The sequence below is a fragment of the Microcaecilia unicolor genome, chromosome 7, assembly GCF_901765095.1.
Source record: "Microcaecilia unicolor chromosome 7, aMicUni1.1, whole genome shotgun sequence".
NCBI lineage: Eukaryota > Metazoa > Chordata > Amphibia > Gymnophiona > Siphonopidae > Microcaecilia > Microcaecilia unicolor.
Window position 1 is genome coordinate 49701967 of NC_044037.1, and position 22405 is coordinate 49724371.

General features: G+C 42.8%; 1 protein-coding gene across 1 annotated transcript in view; it reads left to right on the forward strand.

Annotated features, from left to right (window-relative positions):
- LOC115474101 (sodium- and chloride-dependent neutral and basic amino acid transporter B(0+)-like) overlaps nt 1-21773 on the forward strand; it is a 72640-nt gene extending 50867 nt beyond the window's left edge. The window contains exons 12-14 of the mRNA XM_030209428.1: nt 2459-2568; nt 16803-16970; nt 21044-21773. Coding sequence (XP_030065288.1) covers nt 2459-2568; nt 16803-16970; nt 21044-21208 — 443 coding nt within the window. The 3' untranslated portion in view covers nt 21209-21773. The remainder of the gene's footprint in view (nt 1-2458; nt 2569-16802; nt 16971-21043) is intronic.
- The last annotated feature ends 632 nt before the right edge of the window (nt 21774-22405 follow it).

The window sequence follows — 22405 nt, forward strand, 5'->3', positions numbered from 1 at the left end:
TATGCGTGTTACAATATCTCCCATTCTGGGAATACCCCACTGGACATATCTTTTCAACAAGGACGAAGCCCTTGCCCCTCAAATGCCAGCAGCTGCTATACTCAAAGATTGCCTGATCCAGGCCCAGTGATGCCAAAAAAAAACTTGCGGGAGGGAAACTAAAAAACAGAAACTGAAAAATTGGTTGCGGAAATGCTGGTAAGATGCTAGAGCACTGCAGAGCTGAGAACTGCCAAAGGTGGGAATTAACCAGGGGGAATTGGGCAGGTGGGAAATTGTCAGAGGGAAATTTGCCTAGATAAGAATTGTCGCAAGGGCAGTTGGTGGGTGGGAATTGTTCAGGTGGCTACTCGCTGGATACTCCAGTGCTAAATATTCAGGTATTAAAACAGCTAAATATGGGAAGGGGGGGATTGGAGTCTTTTCAGACCATTTAAAGACATTTTCCTAATTTCCAGGTCATTTCAAACTTCTTTTTAAAATAGCCATTAGAATAGTTTGACATGTGGAAAGTGGAGGAGTACCCTAGTGGTTAGTGCAGCAGATGTTGACCCTGGGAAAGTGGGTTTGATTCCCACTACAGCTCCTTGTGACTCTGGGCAAGTCACTTAACCCTTCATTGCCCCAGGTACAAATAAGTACCTGCATATACTATTTAAACCACTTTGAATATAATTTCAAAAACCATAGAAAGGTAGTATATCAAGTCCCATTCCCCTTAATTTATAGGTTGATACACATTAAATAGATTTTAAGTGCATTAATTTTTTAAGATGCACTAATGAACTAAATCCATGCTAACAAAAGATATGTATTTTTGTTTGCTGGTAAGTAATAACAATAGGTCCTTATGAGCCAAGAAAAAAAGTATGATTCTGAGAGAGTCTTTTAGGGTAGTAAGAGATTGCTTATCGGATCTTAAATGTCCTCAAAAATACTACTTTGTACCACACAGACCAGCAAGTAACCAATTTTCATTAGTTACCATATTGTTATGAAGAGAAAAACTCTACAGTGAGGTAAATCCAAGGAGGATAACCAAGAAGTCTTTATTGAAGATACTTAAAAAAACGACCCGAAGTCTGAAGATCAACAGTTCAAGAGGTCTCATCATTGATATTACCAAGACCCTGAGGCAGGCCTTCGGGCCGAAACACGGCTGTGTCCGGTTGGTTTTTAAATATCTTCAATAAAGACTTCTTTGTTATCCTCTTTGGATTTACCTCACTGTCTTCTTTTTACTTCTCACGGCTTCGTGAGGTTTTATTCCTCCTTTTTGGTTGTTTTGAGAAAACTCTACTGCGTGTATTTGAAAATTTAGGGGCCCTTTTACAAAGACGTGGTTGGCTCTACACACATGCGGCATGCACCAAAACGAGACTACCGCCAGGATAGTGTGAACCCCTGGCGGTAATTTTGGATTTGGCGTGTGCCATAACACCTGGACAAATTATTTGTTAATTTCCTATCGCATATGGCATTTCTGAGTTATTTGGCAGTTGGCACATGCCAACCAGTCACTGCACGTGTAGCGTATGAGCCCTTATCTCTAGATCAAAGGGCAGTATTAAGGACTCCAGCCGTAAATAGGCACGCACTGGTGTCAGTTTTACTGCAGGCCGTCTTCCATGCCCATTGAAAAAAAGCCCTTTTCCCCAGATGCAGTAAAAACTGGCCTAGCACACATCCAAAAGAGAGTACAATACCCCGGGCCACTTTTTACCACAGCTCAGTAAAAGGACCCCTCAATATACGAACATAGTTTTCTCACCTAACTCAAGCCTACCTCCCAAAGTACCCATTTTGGTTTTTTTAGCAAGTAACTATAGCAGCCCTGCATAGGGAAAAGTTTTACCCCTCTCCCCCAAAAAAATTATAGTCAAGTCATCCTCTTTCTAGCTGGTTGGAAGTATTTATTTTTTTTATTTGTAGCATATGTATCCCACATTTTCCCACCAGTTTGCAGGCTCAATGTGGCTTACATTTGCCGTAAAGACGGTTGCCATTTCCGAGTAGAGTTACAAATGGTATTGCGTTAAGGTGCATACATACATGATAACATACATGGAACATAACATATATGGAACAGATCATGGTATATATATATATATATACCATGTGCGTACATACATGTAAAGAAGAATACATTATGGTATTGCATGAAGGTTCTTGAGTAATGAATTGGATTATAATCTTCATTAGGTCATCGACTATAGAGAGGCCCTGTTTGACATAAGGTTTAAGGTGGTCGTGCTTGTTATGTGATAAGATTTTGAAAACTGCCCTCTCCAAATGTTTACAAGTGATCATAACTAACAGTTCTTATTTTCAGTTAAAACCTCAGAAATGTACCTGCTTCATTTTAAGGGAGTTGTTAGTAATTAGAAGGCATTTAAATACAAATGAAGAAAAAATATGGTCATTGCTTAAAATACTCAGCTTAACTGTTTGTCTACAGGTGGAAACCGATTCATTCAAGATATAGAAATGATGCTTGGGAAGAAGAATTTTTGTTTCTGGTTATGGTGGAGAGCCTGCTGGTTTGTCATTACCCCAGTGGTATTAATAGTAAGTTAATAGCATTGGGGATATCAAAAAAATACATTAACACCTCAAATTCTTTAAAAGTTGCTAAACATTGTGCATATAAATTTCGGTGTGCATCCAATTTACGTGCACAATTTCATTGAATAATGAGATAATTAGTGCCAATAATTGGTTTATCAAGCAATTATTGGTACTAGTTAGATTTAATCGAAATATACATGTGGAAAAGGGGGAACAAAAATGGGATGGTCATGGGCGGAATGGGGGCATTCTTAAAATGTATGTGCGTAGTTATAACAAACCCCACTAGTACTGCAAAGACTTCAGGACTTGAGGTTAGAGAGGGAGCAAGCAGGCAGGGTCGGGAGTAGGGGAAAAGGCACTGGATTGTGCAGGGAAGGAGGGAAAGAAGGGGGAGGAGTAGCCATGGGGAGGAGGGGCTGGGAGAGTGATGCAGAAAGGCTGCCTCGGAATCTGGAAAATCCAAAAATCTGGACTGATCCGAACCCAGAACAGTCCAGATTTTGGACTTCTACTGTATTGATTATAAAAAGTCTATGTCACTGTGACATCATTAACCGTATGGTGGTTCCCCGTTTTTTCAAATAATAGTAGTTTTACAGTGCAAACATTTTTTAATGCGTGAAAATCAATGGTTGGTCACACTACAAAGTCTGTAATTTTGTCATGTGTAGAGATAATCTCATTCCACTCAGCACATAAACGTAGATAGTAACAACAAATAAAGCTGTAAAATGTCATGTTGAAATTCCAAGCGGTTGCTGAGAAAACAGCAAAAAAAAAACCCAACCCTCTAAAGGGTTAGAAAAAAGGTGCTGGTACTCACATACAGGGCCAACTTTAAGGGCTGGGGTGACTTTCCTTGGATCTTCCCCCATAGTAGCCATACCCCCCTTCATCCAGCTGCAGAGTATATGAAAAGGCAGCATTGCAAATATTACACCAGTCCATAAGAACATAAGAATAGCCATAATGGGTCAGACCAATGGTCCATCTAGCCCAGTATCCTGCTTCCAACTGTAGCCAATCCAGGTCACAACTACCTGGCAGAAACCCAATTAGTAGCAACATTCCATGCTACCAATCCTGGGGCAATCAGTAGCTTCCCCATGTTCATCTCAATAACAGACTATGGAATTTTCCTCCAGGAACTTGTCCAAACCTTTTTTAAGATACGCTAATTGCTGTTACTGTATCCTCTGGCAGCGAGTTCCAGAGATTAACTATTCTCTGAACGAAAAAAATAATTCCTCCTATTTGTTTTAAAAGTATTTCCATGTAATTTCATTGAGTGTCCCCTGGTCTTTGTACTTTCTGAAAGAGTGAAAAAATCGATTCACTTCTACCCATTCTACACCACTTAGGATTTTATATCCCCCCTCGGCCGTCTCTTTTTCAAGCTGAAAAGCCCTAATTTCTTTAGCCTTTCTTCCTATGTGGAGGAGTTCCATCCCTTTTATCATTTTGGTCGCTCTTTTTGAACCATTTTTAATTCTGCTATATCTTTTTGAGATACAGCGACCAGAACTGAATGCAATACTCAAGGTGAGGTTGCACCATGGAGCATACAGAGTAATATAATATTATTGGTCTTATTTTGCATCCCTAATAATTCCTAGCATCCTGTTTGCTTTTTGGGCTGCTGCAGCACACTGACAAAAGATGTCAGCATATTGTCTAGAATGACACCTAGATCTTTTTCATGAGTGCTGACTCCTAAGCTAGATCCTAGCATCAAATAACTATGATTCAGATTATTCTTCTCAATGTGCAACACTTTGCATTTGTCCACATAAATTTCATCTGCCATTTGGATACCCAGTCTTCCAGTTTCCTAAGGTATTCCAGAAACTTTTCTCAATCCGCATGTGTTTTGACAACTTTGAATAGTTTTGTTTAATCTGATCATTCCATTTCCTAGATCATTAATAAATATATTAATAGCACTGGTCCCAGTACAGATCCCTATGGCACTCCACTAGTCACACTCCTCCATTGAAAAAAATGGCCATTTAACCCTACCTTCTGTTTTCTGTCCAATAACCAATTCTTAATCCACAGAAGGACAGTGCCTTCTATCTCATGATTTTTTAATTTTCTCAGGAGTCTCTCATGAGGAACTTTGTCAAAACTTTCTGAAAATCTAGATACACTACATCAACCAACTCACCTTTATCCATATTTTTATTTACAAAAAATGAAGCAAATTGGTGAGGCAAGACTTCCCTTGGCTGAACCTATGCTGACTCTGTCCCATTAAACCATGTTTGTCTACGTGTTTCGTAATTTTACTCTTTATAATGCAATTTCATGCTTAAGTTCTGTCAGTACCCTGGGGTGTATGCCATCTGGTCCAGGGGATTTATCACTCTTTAACTTGTCAATGTGGCTCATTACATCATCCAGTTCACCAATATTTCTTTCACTTCCTCCACATCCTCACCCTTGAAAAACCATTTCCTATACAGATAGATCTCTTACAACTTCTACCATAAAGACCAAGCAAAGAATTAATTTAATCTCTCCGCTATGGCCATGTCCTCCCTGAATGCCCCTTTGCCTTCTTCATGACCTAACGATCCCATGAATTCCCTCACAGGCTTTCTGTTTCTGATGTACCTGAAAAAGTTGTTACTTTGAGTTTTTGTCTCCACAGCAAGTTTTTCTTCATATTCTCTTTTCTTTATCAGTGCTTTTCATTTAGCTTGACACTGTTTATGTTGCTTCTTATTTTCTTCATTCAGATCCTTTTTTTCATTCTTTGAAGGATGCTCTTTTGGCTCTAATAGCCTCTTTCATTACAATACCAACACGTCTTATTGAGAAAATAGAATAAGCAGGATTCTCTAAACAGAAACTACATATCAGCTGAATAACTCACCTCAGTCAAATGTGCAGAACATGGTAGAGCCTCACCAAATTCAAAATAAGGAACCACAAATTGAAATACAAATGTGCAGAGAAAACTGAACTGAAAACATAAGAATCCCCAACCATATCCAGCACCTCTCCTCTCTTCCCTTCTACTGTCCAGCAACTTTCCTTTCTCTTATTTCCTACCCCTCCTACCCTCAGAATCTCTCCATCTCTTACATTTTCCCTCTCTGCCCAACATCTCTTCCTCACTTCCCTCCCCCATATATGTCCAGCATCTTTCCTCTTTCTTCCCTCCTCCATCCATGCCTACCTTCCCTTCCCCAACTACATCCAGTATCTCCCCTTTCTCCTCCCTCTCTCTACCCCCATCCAGGTCAAACATCTTCTCCTCTCTTCACACCTGCCCAGCATCTCTTCCTTCCACCATCTCTTTCCTTACTCCCCCCTCTCTTTACTTTTCCATCCTTGCCTAACAGAACATCACACTCTCTTACTTTTTCCCCTCTATATCCACCATCTCCCCTTAGTCTTCCCTCTCTCTATCCATGTCCAGCATCTCCTCCTCACTTCAATCTGCCCAGAATCTCTCCCTCTCTTTTCTTCGCCATGTCCAGCACTTTCCCTCTCTCTTTGCTTCCTTTCCCCCCTTCCAGCAGCAGTGTTCCCTCTACGCTGTGAATGTGTGCACACTCACACAGGTCAGAAAGGGAGTGCACATGCCTAGCAACTGTGCGCACAGATTTTTTTGCTGCTTTCCTTATTGTAAACATAGCCTACACCGCCACACATCAAGTTGAGACTGAAAACTCCAAATATTTTTCATTCTCATATGCGCCAGCAAAAATCTCTCCCTGTCATATCATCTCCCTCCCGCTCGAACATTTTTCCCTTCTCTTCCCTTCCACCCTTTCCCCAATGTCAGAATCTTCCTGTTCTTTCCTTTGCCCTGCCCCAGCACCTTCAGATCATTTCCCCCTTCACTTCTCCCTTTATTCTTTGTCTCCTTGGCCCAGTATCCTTCCTTATTTTCTTTTCCACACTGTTCTTGTTTCTGATCCAGCTGCCACTGCCACTATCCTCCTGGATCTCTAACAGACGTAAAAGTAAAGAACAGTGTGGGACCTTAAAGCCTGTGTGTGTGGGCTCAGCATTTGCAGGTCTCACCCCCTCTGATGCAGACTAGCAAATGCTGAGCATTTGCACAGAATCAAAGCAAAAAAAGGAGAAGTTGGTTTAGAATCACAATGCTTGTCTGTTTGTTAACCCTTGAAGATTGTTCTGCCTTTTTCAAGTTTCAAGTTTAATAACATTCGATATACCATCCATCAAACATTTTCTTCTAAGTGGTTTACAACCTAGAAATGAAAAAAATATAGGAAGATTGAATGGGGCCGATAGTCAGACTGTGAGAGGGAGCCCGGCTAACTCCCGCAGTTGGTGGTCAACTTGAATGATCAATGCCGGGCCATTTCTGGTGACTGGCATTGAATATCCGGTTTATTTTTTGGCTGGTTTAAACGTAACTGACTATATTAATATTTGGAGATAGCCAGTTAAGTATAAACCAGCCAAAGATATTCCAGCATATTAACGTCATGGGGGCCTTTTAGGCCCCCATGCACATAATGTAGAAAAACACACTTAAATAACTTTCACAAGTTTATTTCAAAATTGCTCAATAAAATATGAATAGTGGACAACATTTTAATTATATTTAAATCTTTTTTATTGACTGAAAGGTCAGTACATATAAACAGAAAACATCAACTTGAACACTAATCTAGTACAAGAACATCAGTCAGCAATTCACAGTCAATGAAATTTCTTTTATCCCCGGACACCCCACCCCCGTTTCTTATCCCTCTACTTTAAATCTGTTTATATTCATTGTAGTTGATATTAACAGAGACCACACATACTATTTCAGAACGTATAGTAATAAACAATCTTATATCATGGAATTATCAAGTTTCGCTTCACATTCCACAATGAACCATAGTGTAACTCTTTAATCCGTAATTAACCCCTTTCTCCTGCCTTTCCTAGTTATCAAACCCTCCCTCCCTACCCTCCCTTCCCTTCAAGATCTAGGATACTTTCCGACAGTCTGAATACAAGCTGTAGTCACTAGAAGTTCAACAGGTAGCTCTTTGAAGCATGTGGTAATGTCTGTATAAATGGGTTCCATTTCTTTAAGAATTGCTGCAAGTCTGATTCTGGCCTGCCTTGGCACATCTGTCTTTCCAAACGCATTAAAGTCACCATTTTCATTCTCCACACCTGTACTGAGGGACCATCTGGAGAGAGCCAATCCACCAGAATTGATGCCTTCGCTATGACTATGGCCCGGTTTATGAATGCAATGCAACCTCCTGGAACCGGGGCTTTCACCTCAGGATTACCAAATAGCAGCAACGGGGAATATCGCCAGTCTATAGCCCACAATTTAGAGACTTGGCTCAAAATTTTCTTCCAAAATTCCTCCACCTGTGCACAGCGCCAGAACATATGCCCCAAAGTCGCTCCCTCCTTCCCACACTTGGGGCATTCTCCATCTGGGGAGGCTCCCATGTGAAACGCTCGCCGTGGGGGAATGTGTAGTCTGAGGGCAAATCGATATTGCATCTCCCAATGTGCTGATAGTAAGGAGGATCGCTGGATTGTCAGGACATGTCTTTTGAACATGTCAGACGTTACTGTGATATTCAAGTCACTCTCCCATTCCCCAGCGTATTTATCATAGTCCAATTCCAGTTTATGATCTTTGATGTGTCTGTGATGGTATTTCAAAGGCACTTTCTGTTGAGAGTTGAATGAGAATGCCTCCGCCACTTCCACTTGGACATCTTCTGTTAAGTCTTCCCATTCCAGGCTAGACACATAATGTTGTAACTGCCAATAATGAAAATAATCTTTCGGAGTTATCAGCTTTGACCTTTGAAGATCTGTAGATGATTTTAGTTTCCCTTCCTCTGTTAGTATTTGTTGAAGATAAATTATTTCTTGGTCTTCCCAGCGTTTAAACACCGTGTATAAATCTCCTGGAGGAAAGTCTGGATTCCCCTTCAGTGTCAAGTATGGAGTAGTTTTATAAGAGAATTGATGCATTCTGCAAATCCACTTCCAGGTTTTTTGCGCAGTCTGTAGAATGTTAGTAGCCGTCAAAACTGGGAATGTTCTCTTACCCAATCCATGAAGGGCACTACTGAAGTGAAGGGGTTTTAATAAGTTTTTCTCCATTTGAGTCGCTGAAAAATCTGATGTATTACGGAACCAGTCATTGATGTGTCTCATTGCACAGGCCACCGTCATTTGCCGCATACTCAGCACTCCCATTCCCCCATATTCTTTTGGTATCTCCATCACTGTCTGAGGCAGTCGCGGTCTTCTCCCCTGCCAGAGGTATTTTCTTAGCATTACATTCAACTGCTTTTCATCTTTACTAGAAAGGTACAATGGCAAAACTTGAAAGATATATAGCCAGCGTGGAACTATCATCATGTTATACAACGCTATGCGTCCCGTGAGAGAGAGAGGTAGCCCCTGCCAATGACCCAGCCTTGTTGCTGTTTCAGTCAGCAGTTTTTGAATATTCAGATTATAGAGTTGGGATAAATCGCTCGGGATCTGCACCCCCAGATATTTGATGGTTCCTGCCGCTCTGCGTAATGGGAATTTAAATCTCTGCATATCATCGGGGCTGGTCTGAATGTGCATAACACTAGATTTCTCTAAATTGACTTTAAAGCCTGAAAGTTTACCAAATTGGGAGACCCTGTTTATCAGCACACTCAGTGACGTTGTTGGTTTTGAGGTCATTATCAATAAGTCGTCTGCAAACGCTAATGCTTTCACAGTCTCTCCCCCCACCTCTACCCCAGCTATCTCCCCCTCTCGTTTCAGGCTCCTCAGCAGTGGTTCTATCGAGAGGAGGAAGAGGGCCGGAGATAATGGACAGCCCTGCCTCGTGCCTCTTGCTATAGAAAATTGTGCTGTTCTTGTGCCATTGATCAGTACTGCAGCTGTGGGGCCCGAGTATAATGATTGAATTGCCTGGTATGCCCATCCCTTGACACCTATGTGTTGTAGCACTGCAAACATGTACTCCCATTCCACTCTGTCGAACGCCTTCTCGGCATCCAGACTCACCAAGATTGCCTTTGTTTCTGTACAACTACATTGTCCCATTGCCATGAGTAGACGCCTCACATTTACTGCGGAGTGCCTATTTCGTACAAAACCCACTTGTTCTGGTTCTATTAATGTCGGTAACACTCTCTGAATTCTGTTTGCTAGAAGCTTGGCCATGATTTTTGTATCCACATTGATTAGTGATATGGGCCTATAGGAGTCTGCCTGTGTTTCCTTTCTTCCTGGCTTTAAAAGTAATGTGATTAACGCTTCATTAGCGTAGATTGGGAATTCTCCAAGTTCCACCACCTCTTCATAATATGAGAGCAGAGGTCTTATTATTTGCTGGTTTAATATTTGGTAGAATGCACTAGAGAACCCATCAGGCCCCGGAGCCGAATGTTTAGGCAACGTTTTAATTATGTCTTGTAGTTCCTTCCCTGTTATTGGTGAATTAAGTTCCTCTAACTCTATCTCTCCTAGCTTGGTTAGCCCTGCCCGCTCTAGATACTGATTAATAGAGTCTGTAGAGTGGGGCATTGGCGTAGAGTATAAGTCTTGATAAAAATCTCGAAACACCTTCGCTACCTTGTCTCTTTGGTTTTGAATATGGCCCTCCTTGTCCTTGACCGCCATTATTACTCTGCTTCCTCCCCAAGTTTTTATTACACGTGCTAACATGCCTCCCGATTTGTTCCCAAAGCGTTGTAACCGATATTTCCTACGTATTAATGCCCTAGAGGCTCGGTCCTGTAGGAGGGTATCTAACGCTATTCTTGCTGACTGCATTTGCTCTTTGAAGAATGTATTGGGATTATTAATATACCTGCGCTTTGCTTTTTGGAGTCTTTTTTCTAGGTTGGTGATTGCTCTAGTGATTCGCCTTTCTCTTTTAGCTGTGAATGCTATAATTGCCCCTCTTAATACTGCTTTAGCTGCTTGCCAAAACAAGGATGGCTGGCTTTTGTGGGCTGCATTAAATTTTTCATACTCCTCCCAGCTATCTTGAATATAACGTTTGAATTCAGTGTCTGCGGCTAAGTATGTTGGAAAGCGCCAACCCGCCCCGACTCCAAATGATTCTGGATCTGTCAAGTCTATCCATGTCATCGCGTGATCTGAGACCTCTTCTGGCCCTATTACTGCGTCTGCTACCATATGAAACATGTTTTGATCTACAAGGATGTAATCTATCCTGGACCAGCTGCCATGTGCCCGTGACAAGTGAGTATAGTCTCGTGAGTCTGGATGAAGAGTCCGCCACGCATCCACCAAATTTAGTGATTGCATGAATTGTGGAAGGGCTCTCGATCTCATTCCTCCCCTGTTGGCCCGTCTAGGTGCTGAGCAATCTAATGTTGGATCTGCTACGAGGTTAAAGTCTCCCACTATAATTAGGGGGAGAGCTCTGCGAATGAGACATCGTTGGGCCACCCGCTCATAGAATGATTTGTCAAATAGATTTGGCCCATACAGTGCTACCAGCATATATTCTCGATGTTGAATCCATAGATGAATCATCAGATATCTCCCCTGAGAATCTCTTTCTATAACTTCCGATTTGGCCACTAATCCCTTGCGGATCAGAATAGCTATTCCTTTACTCCTCCCCTCAGCTGGAATCGCATGAACTTCTCCTACCCACGCCCGCTTCAGTTTCTGATGTTCTTCTGTATTGAGACGGGTTTCCTGCAAGCAGGCTACATCCGCTCTATGTTTTTTAAGGGCTGCTAGAATTTTTGTTCTTTTGATTGGGGATGAAATACCTCCCACATTCCAAATGAGGAACCGAACTAAATTGTGCTTAGTCATTACTATGTCCAGTTGTCGTGTAGCGGTGAAATTTTTTTTTTTGTGAGGAACCCCGGGGCCCAGCTCCACCCGTGTTCCTTCCTATCTGACCACATGGCTCCAGTGACCTGTTCTGTTGCCCTTCCCCTTTCTATGTGTCCACCAGAGTGTTGTTCTCTATATGTGTCCCAGAAAGTCTTGCACTTTACTTTCCCTCCCATCCCCCCCTCTCTCCCGCCCCCCCCTCCCCTCCCCCCCTCCCCCCTCCCCCCCTATCCCCCTTGACTCCAACCTTGCACTCCCCTCTCTTATCTTAGATCAGGTGTGCTGAGTCAACGATGGTAGGGTCTCCTCCCTCCCCCCTCCACACTTGCCATATATAGTATCTCACAGTTCAAACTTGTTCACCTCTCTCTGCAGGAAAAACACAGCGCTGTAAATCACTTCATATAGTACTTACTATTCAACATTTGGCTATTCAGCCAACGTTCTGGCGTCCAACTGAGACTTAACTTTAGATTACTGAGTTTCTAGCTCTCAAAGAGTTATGTTATGTTCTTCAACTGTTGTTTCCCCCCTGTTCAGAGTTTTTATGATCCTGGAATTGAAGTGCTTCTTGAGCTTCTTTTGGAGAGCCAAGGATCTCCAGATGCCGTCCATGTTGATTTTTAATTGTGCTGGATATAGTAGCAAAAACCATTGGTTCCTCACTGCAAGTTGTCTGCAAATCGGGGTAAAAGCTTTCCTGCGTTCCTGTAACGCCTGAGAATAGTCTTGGAACACTTTAATACTAACTCCATTCAAGTTTAAGGAATCCCATTTTAATCGTGCTCCCCTTAGAATTTCTTCTTTATGTACAAAATTATGTACTTTAACAATCACTGCTCTTGGTCGAGTTCCATTATTAAGTCTTTTCCCCAGTCTGTGAGCTCTTTCCAGGCAGAGTGGTCCCATGCTGTCAGAAAGGGCAAATTCTGATTTTAACCAGCGTTCTAATTGTTCCGCCAGAGCCCGATCCGGTATCGACTCCGGGACACCTATAAGTCTCAAGTTGGATCTTCGAGATCTATTTTCAAGATCATCCATTTTCATTGCCTGTGCTTTCAATTCTTTTTGTAGCTCTTGCAACGACGCCACAGCGCTAACTGCGGCGTCCTCTGCTTCCGACACACGTGCTTCAAGTTCGCCCGTTCTTTTTGTTGTTTCACCAAGTTTCGTTTCTACGCTTGTTAGCCTTTCAGCAATCTGGGTTAGTTGCGGTTCCAAAGCGGACTTTACCGCCTCTGTGAGCTGTTCGAGTTGAGCCTGGTGGAACCTTGGCGCCGAATCTGACGCTGGACTCGGCGCCATCTTGTTTTCGCCGACCCCTCGCTGCTTCTCTGGCTCTTTTTTTGTTGTTTTCCCCGTCATCGCTCTAGTTTCGCGGATGATATAAGAGTCCATGTGTCTTAAGTTTGTTTCCGATTGCGTTCCTTCGTTTTTCAGCAAGTCAATCCAGTTTGTGGAGGGTTCGAGGGAGGGAGAACCCGAGAGTGAAAAGGAATGCGACCTCTTCCCTCAGCCCATCACGTTACTCTCCCAACATTTTAATTATAATTTTTCACAGAAAACACCAAAAAATCTTTTTTTCCCAAATTTCACGCAAAGACATGAAAACACACAAAAATGCATAGAAATCTATAGCAAACTAGCTGCAGCTACATTTTTATTCTAACTTTCTTTTCTATTATATTAGTCTTCCAAACAATTCTGACATGTTATTTTTTCAGAAGAGTGTTCTTTGCAAACAGTTTCCTTGCAAGTGGAACAATATCGCTCAGTTTTCCTCTCTATGTTTCTTGGACACATGAAACAACGCTTTCGTTTTCTTTCTCCTGGCTCTGGAGTAATCTGAAACTGTACGCCACACCGTTTCATTGCTTCTTTAGTTTTCTTTGGCAAGCATTTCAAGTCGCTTCGCTCTATCATGTGAGGTATTACAAGTTCATGACAAAGGTCCTTCAAGAATAAGCGTCTCCTGTCCTTCCTCTGTGCATGAAATTCAGGATGAGTTTCTGTATAAATAATGAATGAATTTAGGGCTGCTACATCAAGCATATTTGAAAATAGTACTACAGGCCATCGTTTTGTTTGCCTCTTACACGAATATTCTCCCACCATCTCATCCATTTTATCTACACCTCCTTTTGTTGCATTGTAATGCAGGATGATTTCTGGTTTCAATTTTTGGTTATTGCTGTCAACACTGCAATTGTGATGCATGGTACTGAGTAAAATTACAGATTTCTCCTTCTTTGCCTTGTAAGATACCAAAGTCGCTTTGTTATTGAATCCAAAGACACTCTCATAAAGTGCTCGCTGACGATTGTGTTTGAGTGCTGCTGGAATTTCTCGTCTGTTTTGCTTTATAGTACCAACAAGTGTAATAGCTTTTGCAAGCATAAAATTGCCTAGTTCAACATTGGTGAAATAATTGTCCATGGTGATGTTTCTACCTGAATTGAATATTGGAACAGCAAGAGTTTTTGACTATTTCAGACCCCAGATCCTTCTGTACTGGTGCACCAACCTCTTTGCCACAGTAGATTATGCCATTTATGCCATAATAATTTGCAGAATCACACATCCAGAAAATTTTTATACCGTACTTGGCTGGCTTGCTGGGCATGTATTGTATGAATTTGCAGCGTCCTCTGAACGGTACAAGTTGCTCATCTACAGTAACATTAGTACTAGGATTGTAAAGTTTTGTGCAATTTTTGATAAATATGTTCCAGATATAACTGATAGGGGCTAATTTGTCTGTTTCAAACCTCGCTGCACGAGTTCGCTTATCATCAAAGCGAATGATCCTTCTAATTTCCTCATATCTGCCCACTGACATTGTCGCCTTATAGTGTGGATCAGAAAGTGGGTCCAGAAATAATTCTCGTATTGGGACATCATACGATTTTTGACTCCCTGCCAGCAGGAAAAGTCCAATATATGCATAAAGTTCCTCTTTTGAGATATTTTTCCAGGACTTATTTTTTGCTGAAGCGATACGTCTTCCTTCTAGGTTTGAACATAATAGGACCTCTTCTGCAATATTGTCAGAAAAATAAGTACAGAATACATCTTTAGGGGTAAAGTAACTGGGACTTCCCACAGCTCCTTGAGCCTGTCTCACAATATTGTGTATTGGAGTACGTCCGACTAATGTAGGATTACTGTCCCAAAAAACATTCGTTTTGGATGTTCTACTTATCACTTCTTGAGGATCCACTAGATTCACTTCTTCATCATTAGAAGAATCACTGGATGAGGATGTTTGATTAGCTGGTGGCAGATATTCTTCATCAGACAAAGATAGTTCACTTTCATCATCGCTTTGAAACATAATCGCTTCAATCTCTTGGTCAGTCAGACACTTGGAGGAAGACTGTGCCATTGCTGACTAGATGTTAGAAAATGAAACAAATTTCCTCTCAACAGCTTATCTTATCACAGGTCCTTCAGCAATTAGCTCACAGTGTATACTGTCCTCAGTGTTCAGAGGACCTGAGGTGATGTCATGGCATTATCACTCCCTCCAAAAATCACATGACATCCTCACATGTTATTATCCACACCCTGGCCCCTCCACCAGCATTACTGAGTACAAATAAAGTAACTTGAGACACAAACACTTCTGAGAACATGATAAAAACAGCGGGGGCCTAAAAGGCCCCCAATTCGTACAGATGTAGTTTTCACCAAACAAGCATTGTTACACCATAATGCCTATGAAAAAAAATTATATGAACAACTGGATATTATCAACAATGACATACTTGAGTAATACCTTGAGTTTCAAAATTCTAACTAAAGTAATTTTGCAGATAATAGCAAAAATGTAAGCATGGGGGCCTAAAAGGCCCCCAATATGCGTTCTAGGGTTATATGGCCCAATATGGCCACTTACAATAGCCGGTTATGCCTTTAATATTGGGAGATAGCTGGCTATATTGTGCGATATAGCCAGTTATCTCCTAGTCACTAACTGGGAATATTCATCAGGGGATAGCCGGTTATTCCCGCTGAATATCACCGGATTGCCGGTTAAGTGCCATTTAACTGGCCAGGTGCTGTTCCTGGACGGTTAAATGGTTTTGATTATTGAGTGAGGAGGGAGTGGAATGAATTCAGCAGTAGAGAAAGGTAATTTTCAATACGTGCCAATTCATTGACAATATCTGCCTATAAACAAGTCACATACAGTCTTGGCTAGATCTTGTGACTTCTACGGCAGGCATTTATTGCCAAAACACAGATCTATGTCAAGTCTGACAACATTGTCAAGTGTATTGCAAACCTTTTTCTGTATGTAATTGAATCAGTCAATCTGTTTTTGTATTTTATTGGTTTTAGAAGATGTTTTAACCATATTGTTTTTTGGTCTGTTAATAAATACCACTTTATGTATGTTTATTCACCTATGTAGTTTGTTGGAATTTAATTGACCCTCCCCTATTCCTTTCCCTGAGCCCTTTCACAGGCCTTAAGGCCATAAGATGCTCTTTTCTTTTACTTCTGCTGGTGCTAGTCGCATTTGAGCATTCCTGGCAAGCTGTAAAAGGCAGTGGCGTTCCTAGGGGGGAGCGGTGGGTGCGGTCCGCCCCTGGTGCACGCCACTCGTGGGGTGCCAAGCGCCTGTCGGCGCCGCTCATTCTGTGCTTCCTCTGCCCCGGAACAGGTTACTTCCTGTTCCGGGGCAGAGGGAGCATGGAACGAGCGATGCGCCAGGCGCGCGGCACCCCCCCCCCCCCCAGCAGGTAAAAATGCACCCGGGGGGGTGTCGCTTCGCTGGGGGGAGGTGTCGTTTTGCCGGGGGGGGGTGCTGCACCCGGGGGGGGGGGCGCATAGCCGATCCGCCCCAGGTGTCAGCCGCCCTAGGAACGCCACTGGTAAAAGGTATTGATATTGTGTACCAGCACATAGCACCTGAGAAAAGGCTCTGGAAATGAAATACGTTAGGTGCCATTTTGCTATGTTACAGGGCTCCTTTGAGGATGGAATCTGCTTTTACAATTACTCCAGAATCTTGCACCACCTAAATCCAGCCTTGCAGGTTACCATAGCAGATATGTACTTTGATGTTCCTGTGCTTCTTTAAATCAAAAACAGGTTTTATCAGCCCCTCTGGGCAAATGACAGGTCTTACCATTTCTAGGTTGGGAGGAGCAGAGAGAGAGAGAAAGAAAGAAAGAGAGAGAGAGAGAGAGAGAGAGAGATTGAGAGAGAGAGATTGAGAGAGAGAGAGGGAGAGAGAGAGAGCCATAGAAATTAGTTTAATTGTTTATCCAGAAAACTAAACACTAATACTATTTTCTTCACAAGTCTGAGTCACAGTTTCATGCATGCTATAATCACTTCAGACAGGTCTGATTTTGTCAACTTTACGTCTTTGTTAACAGTTCATTTTAGTCTGGTCTCTGGCAACACTTGAAACACCCGTCTATGATAATATAAAGTATCCTAGCTGGGGAGAAGCCCTGGGCTGGTGTATGATTATCTTCTGCATCATCTGGATTCCCATCCTTGCTATAATAAAAATCTGCAAAACTAAAGGAAACCTTTGGCAGGCGAGTATCTAAGATAATGTTTCAGTTTTCAGCCTAGCATGATTCTCAACGTTACATCATATTTTGTATTTCTGCATTCATTTCTATAATTCACATAAGCAGCTGTAGGGAGGGATCCCTTTTAACCAAGCAGCGGTAAAAGGTGGCCCGCAGTGGCGTGGGATTTGGATTGCCATGTGCTGAGGCCACCTTTTACTAGAGCAGGTAAAAGGGCGTTTTCCCAACAGAAGCAGAAAATGGCCATCTGCTACTTAAAAATTTGGCACACGGCCATTTACTGCTGGAGTCCTTACAGAGGCAGTGAGGGCTCTGGTGGTAATCAGGCAGTGCTTGGTGCTGCCCGATTACCACCAGGCATGCCTACTCTCTGCCCACCGGTGCTAGAAAATAAAAGCTATTTTCTAGCCCCGGAAACAGCACGCAGTGGAACCAGAACTACTGCCGGGCTCCTGGGAGAGCCCGGCAGTAAGGCCAGTTCACTGTGTGCTACCCCAGCATTAGCCCTACCACCGGTTGGTAAAAGGGCCCTGTAGTTTCGTGCTAATTTAAATGTGTACCCTATAATACCTTTAAGCTAAAAAATTCTCTATTAAAATTGAGTACATTTGAAACATATATTACACATCCCTTGGTAGCCTCATGGTGTGGACTACTACTACTACTACTACTATTTAGCATTTCTATAGCGCTACAAGGCGTACACAGCGCTGCACAAACATAGAAGAAAGACAGTCCCTGCTCAAAGAGCTTACAATCTAATAGACTACATATATAAGAAAGTAATGGAGCAACAGGAGTGCTCTAATTGGGTAAACTAGGGTATGCGACTTGCTTAGATTCATATAGAGGCTGATCTGAAGTCAATGCTGGCTCAGGGGTTTGTTGCACCCTGAGCCAACTGTTGCTCTAGTGCCCCCCTCCCTATCTGCATTGACACCTCCGTGTCCCACCACACCACTCTCCTGATGGCATCGTGTCCTCCCTGCCACCTCCCTTCTCCCTTGTAGCGCTATAAAAATGCTAAATAGTAGTAGTAGTAGTATAGCAGCAGAATCATGTTGGTTTGCCTACTGCTGTGCTCTATATGCTCAGTTGCTGGCACCACCCCTGGCTTTAAACATGAGAACAGAATGTATCTGTTTTCCACTTTTAAACCCACAGCGGTGCCGGACATCATACAGAAAAGAAAGCACAGTGGCAAGAGCAAAACACGTTCTCACTGCTGTGAAGGCTGAGCTGGTTAGGCAGATTTTTGGAGCTCTGAGCTAGTACACCACACCACCTGACTCATGCCTTGAGCTGGCCCTGTCTGAGGTAAAGAAAAGACTCACTCAACTATGAAGCTTTGTGCTGACCTGCAGGCAGATTTTAGATAGTACATGGAGAGGGAAATTCAAGTGTCCAGGTCAGGATTTGGGGAATTCCCATACTGTTTTACATGAGACTCTTCCAAATGTGGAGCTTCATTAAAGACCCTCCACATACAGAAGAAACAGTGATTTTAGAAAACTGCATGTGAGGAACAAAACCATAGATATCACTGCTTCCTCTGGAAAGAGCCACAATCCTAGCTTCTTCAGCCCCTTGTTGATGTCAGGTCTCCCATTGCCAAACCCCCTTCCAATGACAACACTTCTCCCTATGCTGGATCAACCCCTCAATGATAGCTCTCTCCTAAATGCCAGGTCCTCTCCCATATAGCCAACTCCCCACAGCAAACCACCAGGACTGTGACCTCCCTCAAGATGAAGCTCCTCATCTGTGGGCAACTGTCCAACAAGTAGCATTCTCCCAGGCACAACTCCCTCCCCCCCCCCCCCCCCCGAGGCTCAAACATAGAAAATGGCACTCCTAGCAACTTCCCCTTCAACCCACTTTCTGCTCTTGCTAAGAGTCCTTGAGATCTAGTGGAGCAGGAGAGATGCCCATTCACTCCCGCCTCAATTATCTGAGCATACAAAATGGCCACTTAGACCTCTAGTGGTAATATTGTGCTATTATCGCTAGTGGTCAGGCTACCATATTACCACTAGAGGTCTCGGTGGCCGTTGAGGGCCCCCAGATCATCAGTGTGAGAATGAGTGGGTATCTCTTCCAATCCACTAGGCTTCAGGGTTCCCAGCTAAACCTGGGGATTGGTTCAGGGATGAGGGTGGAGGTGGGGTTGCAGGAGCTGCTGTTTTTTTTTATATTTGAGTCTTAGGGGTGGGGTTGGGCTTGAGGATGCCACATATTTGGTGGTTGCCCACGTGGGGTGTCACAACTGGACAGGCTTTGCTCCAGGGGAACCAAAATGGGGAGATTACCAAGAGGGAGGGTGCCTGCAATACATGGGGACCCTGCATTAGATGGAGTGCTGCCATCGATGTGACAGATGCCTTGAAGAAGAAGGGGAATTGGATGTCAGGAGGATGGTCAAGGGGGGGTCTGCACATTGGGGTTGGTGATCAGGGGGCCTCAAATGTCAGGATATACAGCTGCCATTTACAGAAGGCACTTATACATGCCTTTGAGCAGCTGCAAATACTGTTTTTTTATCATTTTCCGTACAGATGTGGATTCTTTATGTGACCTAGGGAATGCACATCTGTATTATAGGCTAACCCAGAACACTCCCTCTCCCTGCCCAACCCACACCCCTTGAAATCTATCTTCCCCACATATGAATGGCCCCTGTACTCAAATAGCAATTATATGTCTCTAGACATTCACACGTAGAAGTGCTTCTAAAATAAGGGCCTCATTGTTCAGAGCCATAGCTCATTTTCTTAATTAAACCAGCCTGTCCTTTTTGAAGCTACATGCTCACTCAGTCATTAGAGGTGAGGGGACTATGATTATGATTCTTTCTTCCTCACCATGTACTCACACAGTAAATTTGAATAGCAATGATTTTTAATGTTGATGTACTTTTTCTCCCTTTATTTTTGAATCTCCTCTCCCCAGCTGGCAAACTCAAGCAGCCCTGGTGCAGGTACCCTTGCTGGCACATCTTTTTCAGTGAGCTGATGCCACTATCTGCCTTCCCTGCTGCCTCTGTTTGCTAGCCATTTTTCATGAGAATATGTTAAGAATTGAATACCTGATACTTTTGACTGAAAGCAGGTGTCCCTCACACTCATTCCTGCACTAAAATGTGCAGTAAATATGAAAGTGAGGTGATCACAGGGACCAGGGGCGTAGCCAGACACCCAAGTTTGAGTGGGCCTGGACCCAAGGTGGGTGGGCAGAACTCCGCCTTCTCCTACAAGTGATTTGGTTTCTCCTTCTTTCACCTGCATGCCATATGGTCTTTCAAACATCCCCTCTCCCCCATATACCTTTTAAATAGCAGATTTTCACCAGCAGCAAACAGTTGTTGGGAGTTTTTGGCTGGTGGGGCTTGGGGTCCCTGCCAGCCACATTATAGATGTGCTGCTACTTGGTGGGCCTGAACCTAAAGTGGGTGGGCCTGGGCCCACCCCAGCCCACCCTTGGCTACGCCACTGACAGGGACATATGAACATCTGCCAGAAAAAAGAGCTCTTAATTATATTTGATTAGAAAGGAATTCCTTCAAAGCACACTCAATATGTGGCGTGAAAGAGTAGCCTAATAGTGCAGGTGCCTGAGAAACAGTGGAACAGGCTTCAAATCCCACTGCAACTCCTTGGGTCTCTAGGCAAGTCACTTAACCCTCCATTGTCTCAGGTACAAAATAAAATAGCGGTATATAATAAGTAAACTGCTTTGATTGTAACCATAGAAAGGTGGTATATCAAAATCCCATCCACTTACTAAATCCAGTCAGTCACCAGACTCATGCGAGTTTCCAAAAGTAGAGGAAGATGAATTTAAAAAAGCCACTCTTTCCAAGAATCTACACTTAGATTTGAGAATGATGATTATTAGAGATTTGATGACACAATAACCACATAGTTTCAGTGGTTATTTTTATTATCTTCTTGTAAATAGCTCTTTCCCATGGCACATTCTCTCGAAAACTTTACTGGCATATGTTCAGTGCTTTCAACAAACAGCAATCACATTTTCTAAAGACTCGTAAGGAATTACTGATTTTGTTTTCTTTGCAGAGGATTGTAAAGAGTGCTGCAGCAGCTCCCAACTGGGGCCCGGCCTTGGAGCAAAACTGGGGAGAAAGATACAAACACCTAGCAGACCTGAAACATGATAACATTGATCTGGAAATACCAACCGTGGTAGGCAAAGTTAATGCCTCATTTGAGCCTGAACAGTGAGGTTTCTCTCTGAATCCATTATGACTGAAGGACTTAGAAACTGCCATCAGACTTTCAGCGATGTTTAAAAGCTTACGCTCTTGCTGGCAGTAGTATGAACACCATAGGAGCACCATATGTGAAAAACAGAGTCAATGTCACCGACAAGGATTTCACTCTATAATTGGAAATAATATCCAATAATAGCCATTCTCAGCTGACAACATTTGGAAAAATTCAGAATGTTGTGGCATTCACGTAGGCCCTGTGAAAGGCTGATTGAGTGCTTGTATGCATGTCTGGGATGATAGTCACATCTGACACTACAATCATCATACAGTTGATTATTGAATACATACCACAAACTGTATTTCATAAGACTCCTGATGAAGGCGTGTTTTGACGCCGAAACACAGCTGTGTCGAGTCAGAGTCAAGTATGTCAGTGTTTTCGATTGAATAAAGATTTGACTTTCTACATACGTCGTCTCCGGCTTCTTTGGAAGAGCCTACCTTTCCTACTCCTTGCTTTGTGCATTTTCATGCGTAGGATCTCAGTGTACCTCCACCTTTGAGGTGGTTCTTCTTTCTTCATGCCATAAATGATACCAGCTACATGGCATAGCAGGAATCAGCTTGCATCCTAGTAGCTGTTTCATAGGAAACTGGTTCTAGGATGGGTTTTCACCGTCAGACAATATCAAGCAAGAGTTGGCAAGTACCAATCCCCCCCGATATTCAGCCGACAGCAGGTGATGATGCTTTTGCTGTCTGTTGCTAGCATTAAACCCGGATATTCAATGCCAGGCAGTTCCTGGTAACTGGCATTTATTTAGTTTCGTTTTTGACTGCGGAAACTTAACCAGTTAAGCCAATATTCAGCACTAAATGGTTAAGTGCTTAGCAGTTAAAGATAGGCCTGTCATTTAACTGCCAACCATAGCCGGTTCAGCACTGAATATTTGCACCTAACCGGTTATGTTGTGCCATATAGCCGGTTAAATAGTTTTGAATATCGGGTCCAGTATGTTTGCACTAGTACACCTCTTATCATGATAAACATGATACTGATTTTATGAAGCTTTTGTAAACTGGAATAATCCTGGAAATGTGATATACTGGGATATTGGAACATTGGTGTAACCTTTCACTAGCCAAACACTATACATTGGCTTCTTCTTCAACTCTGTCATGGCACAGAGGTCCTTCCCTACCACCA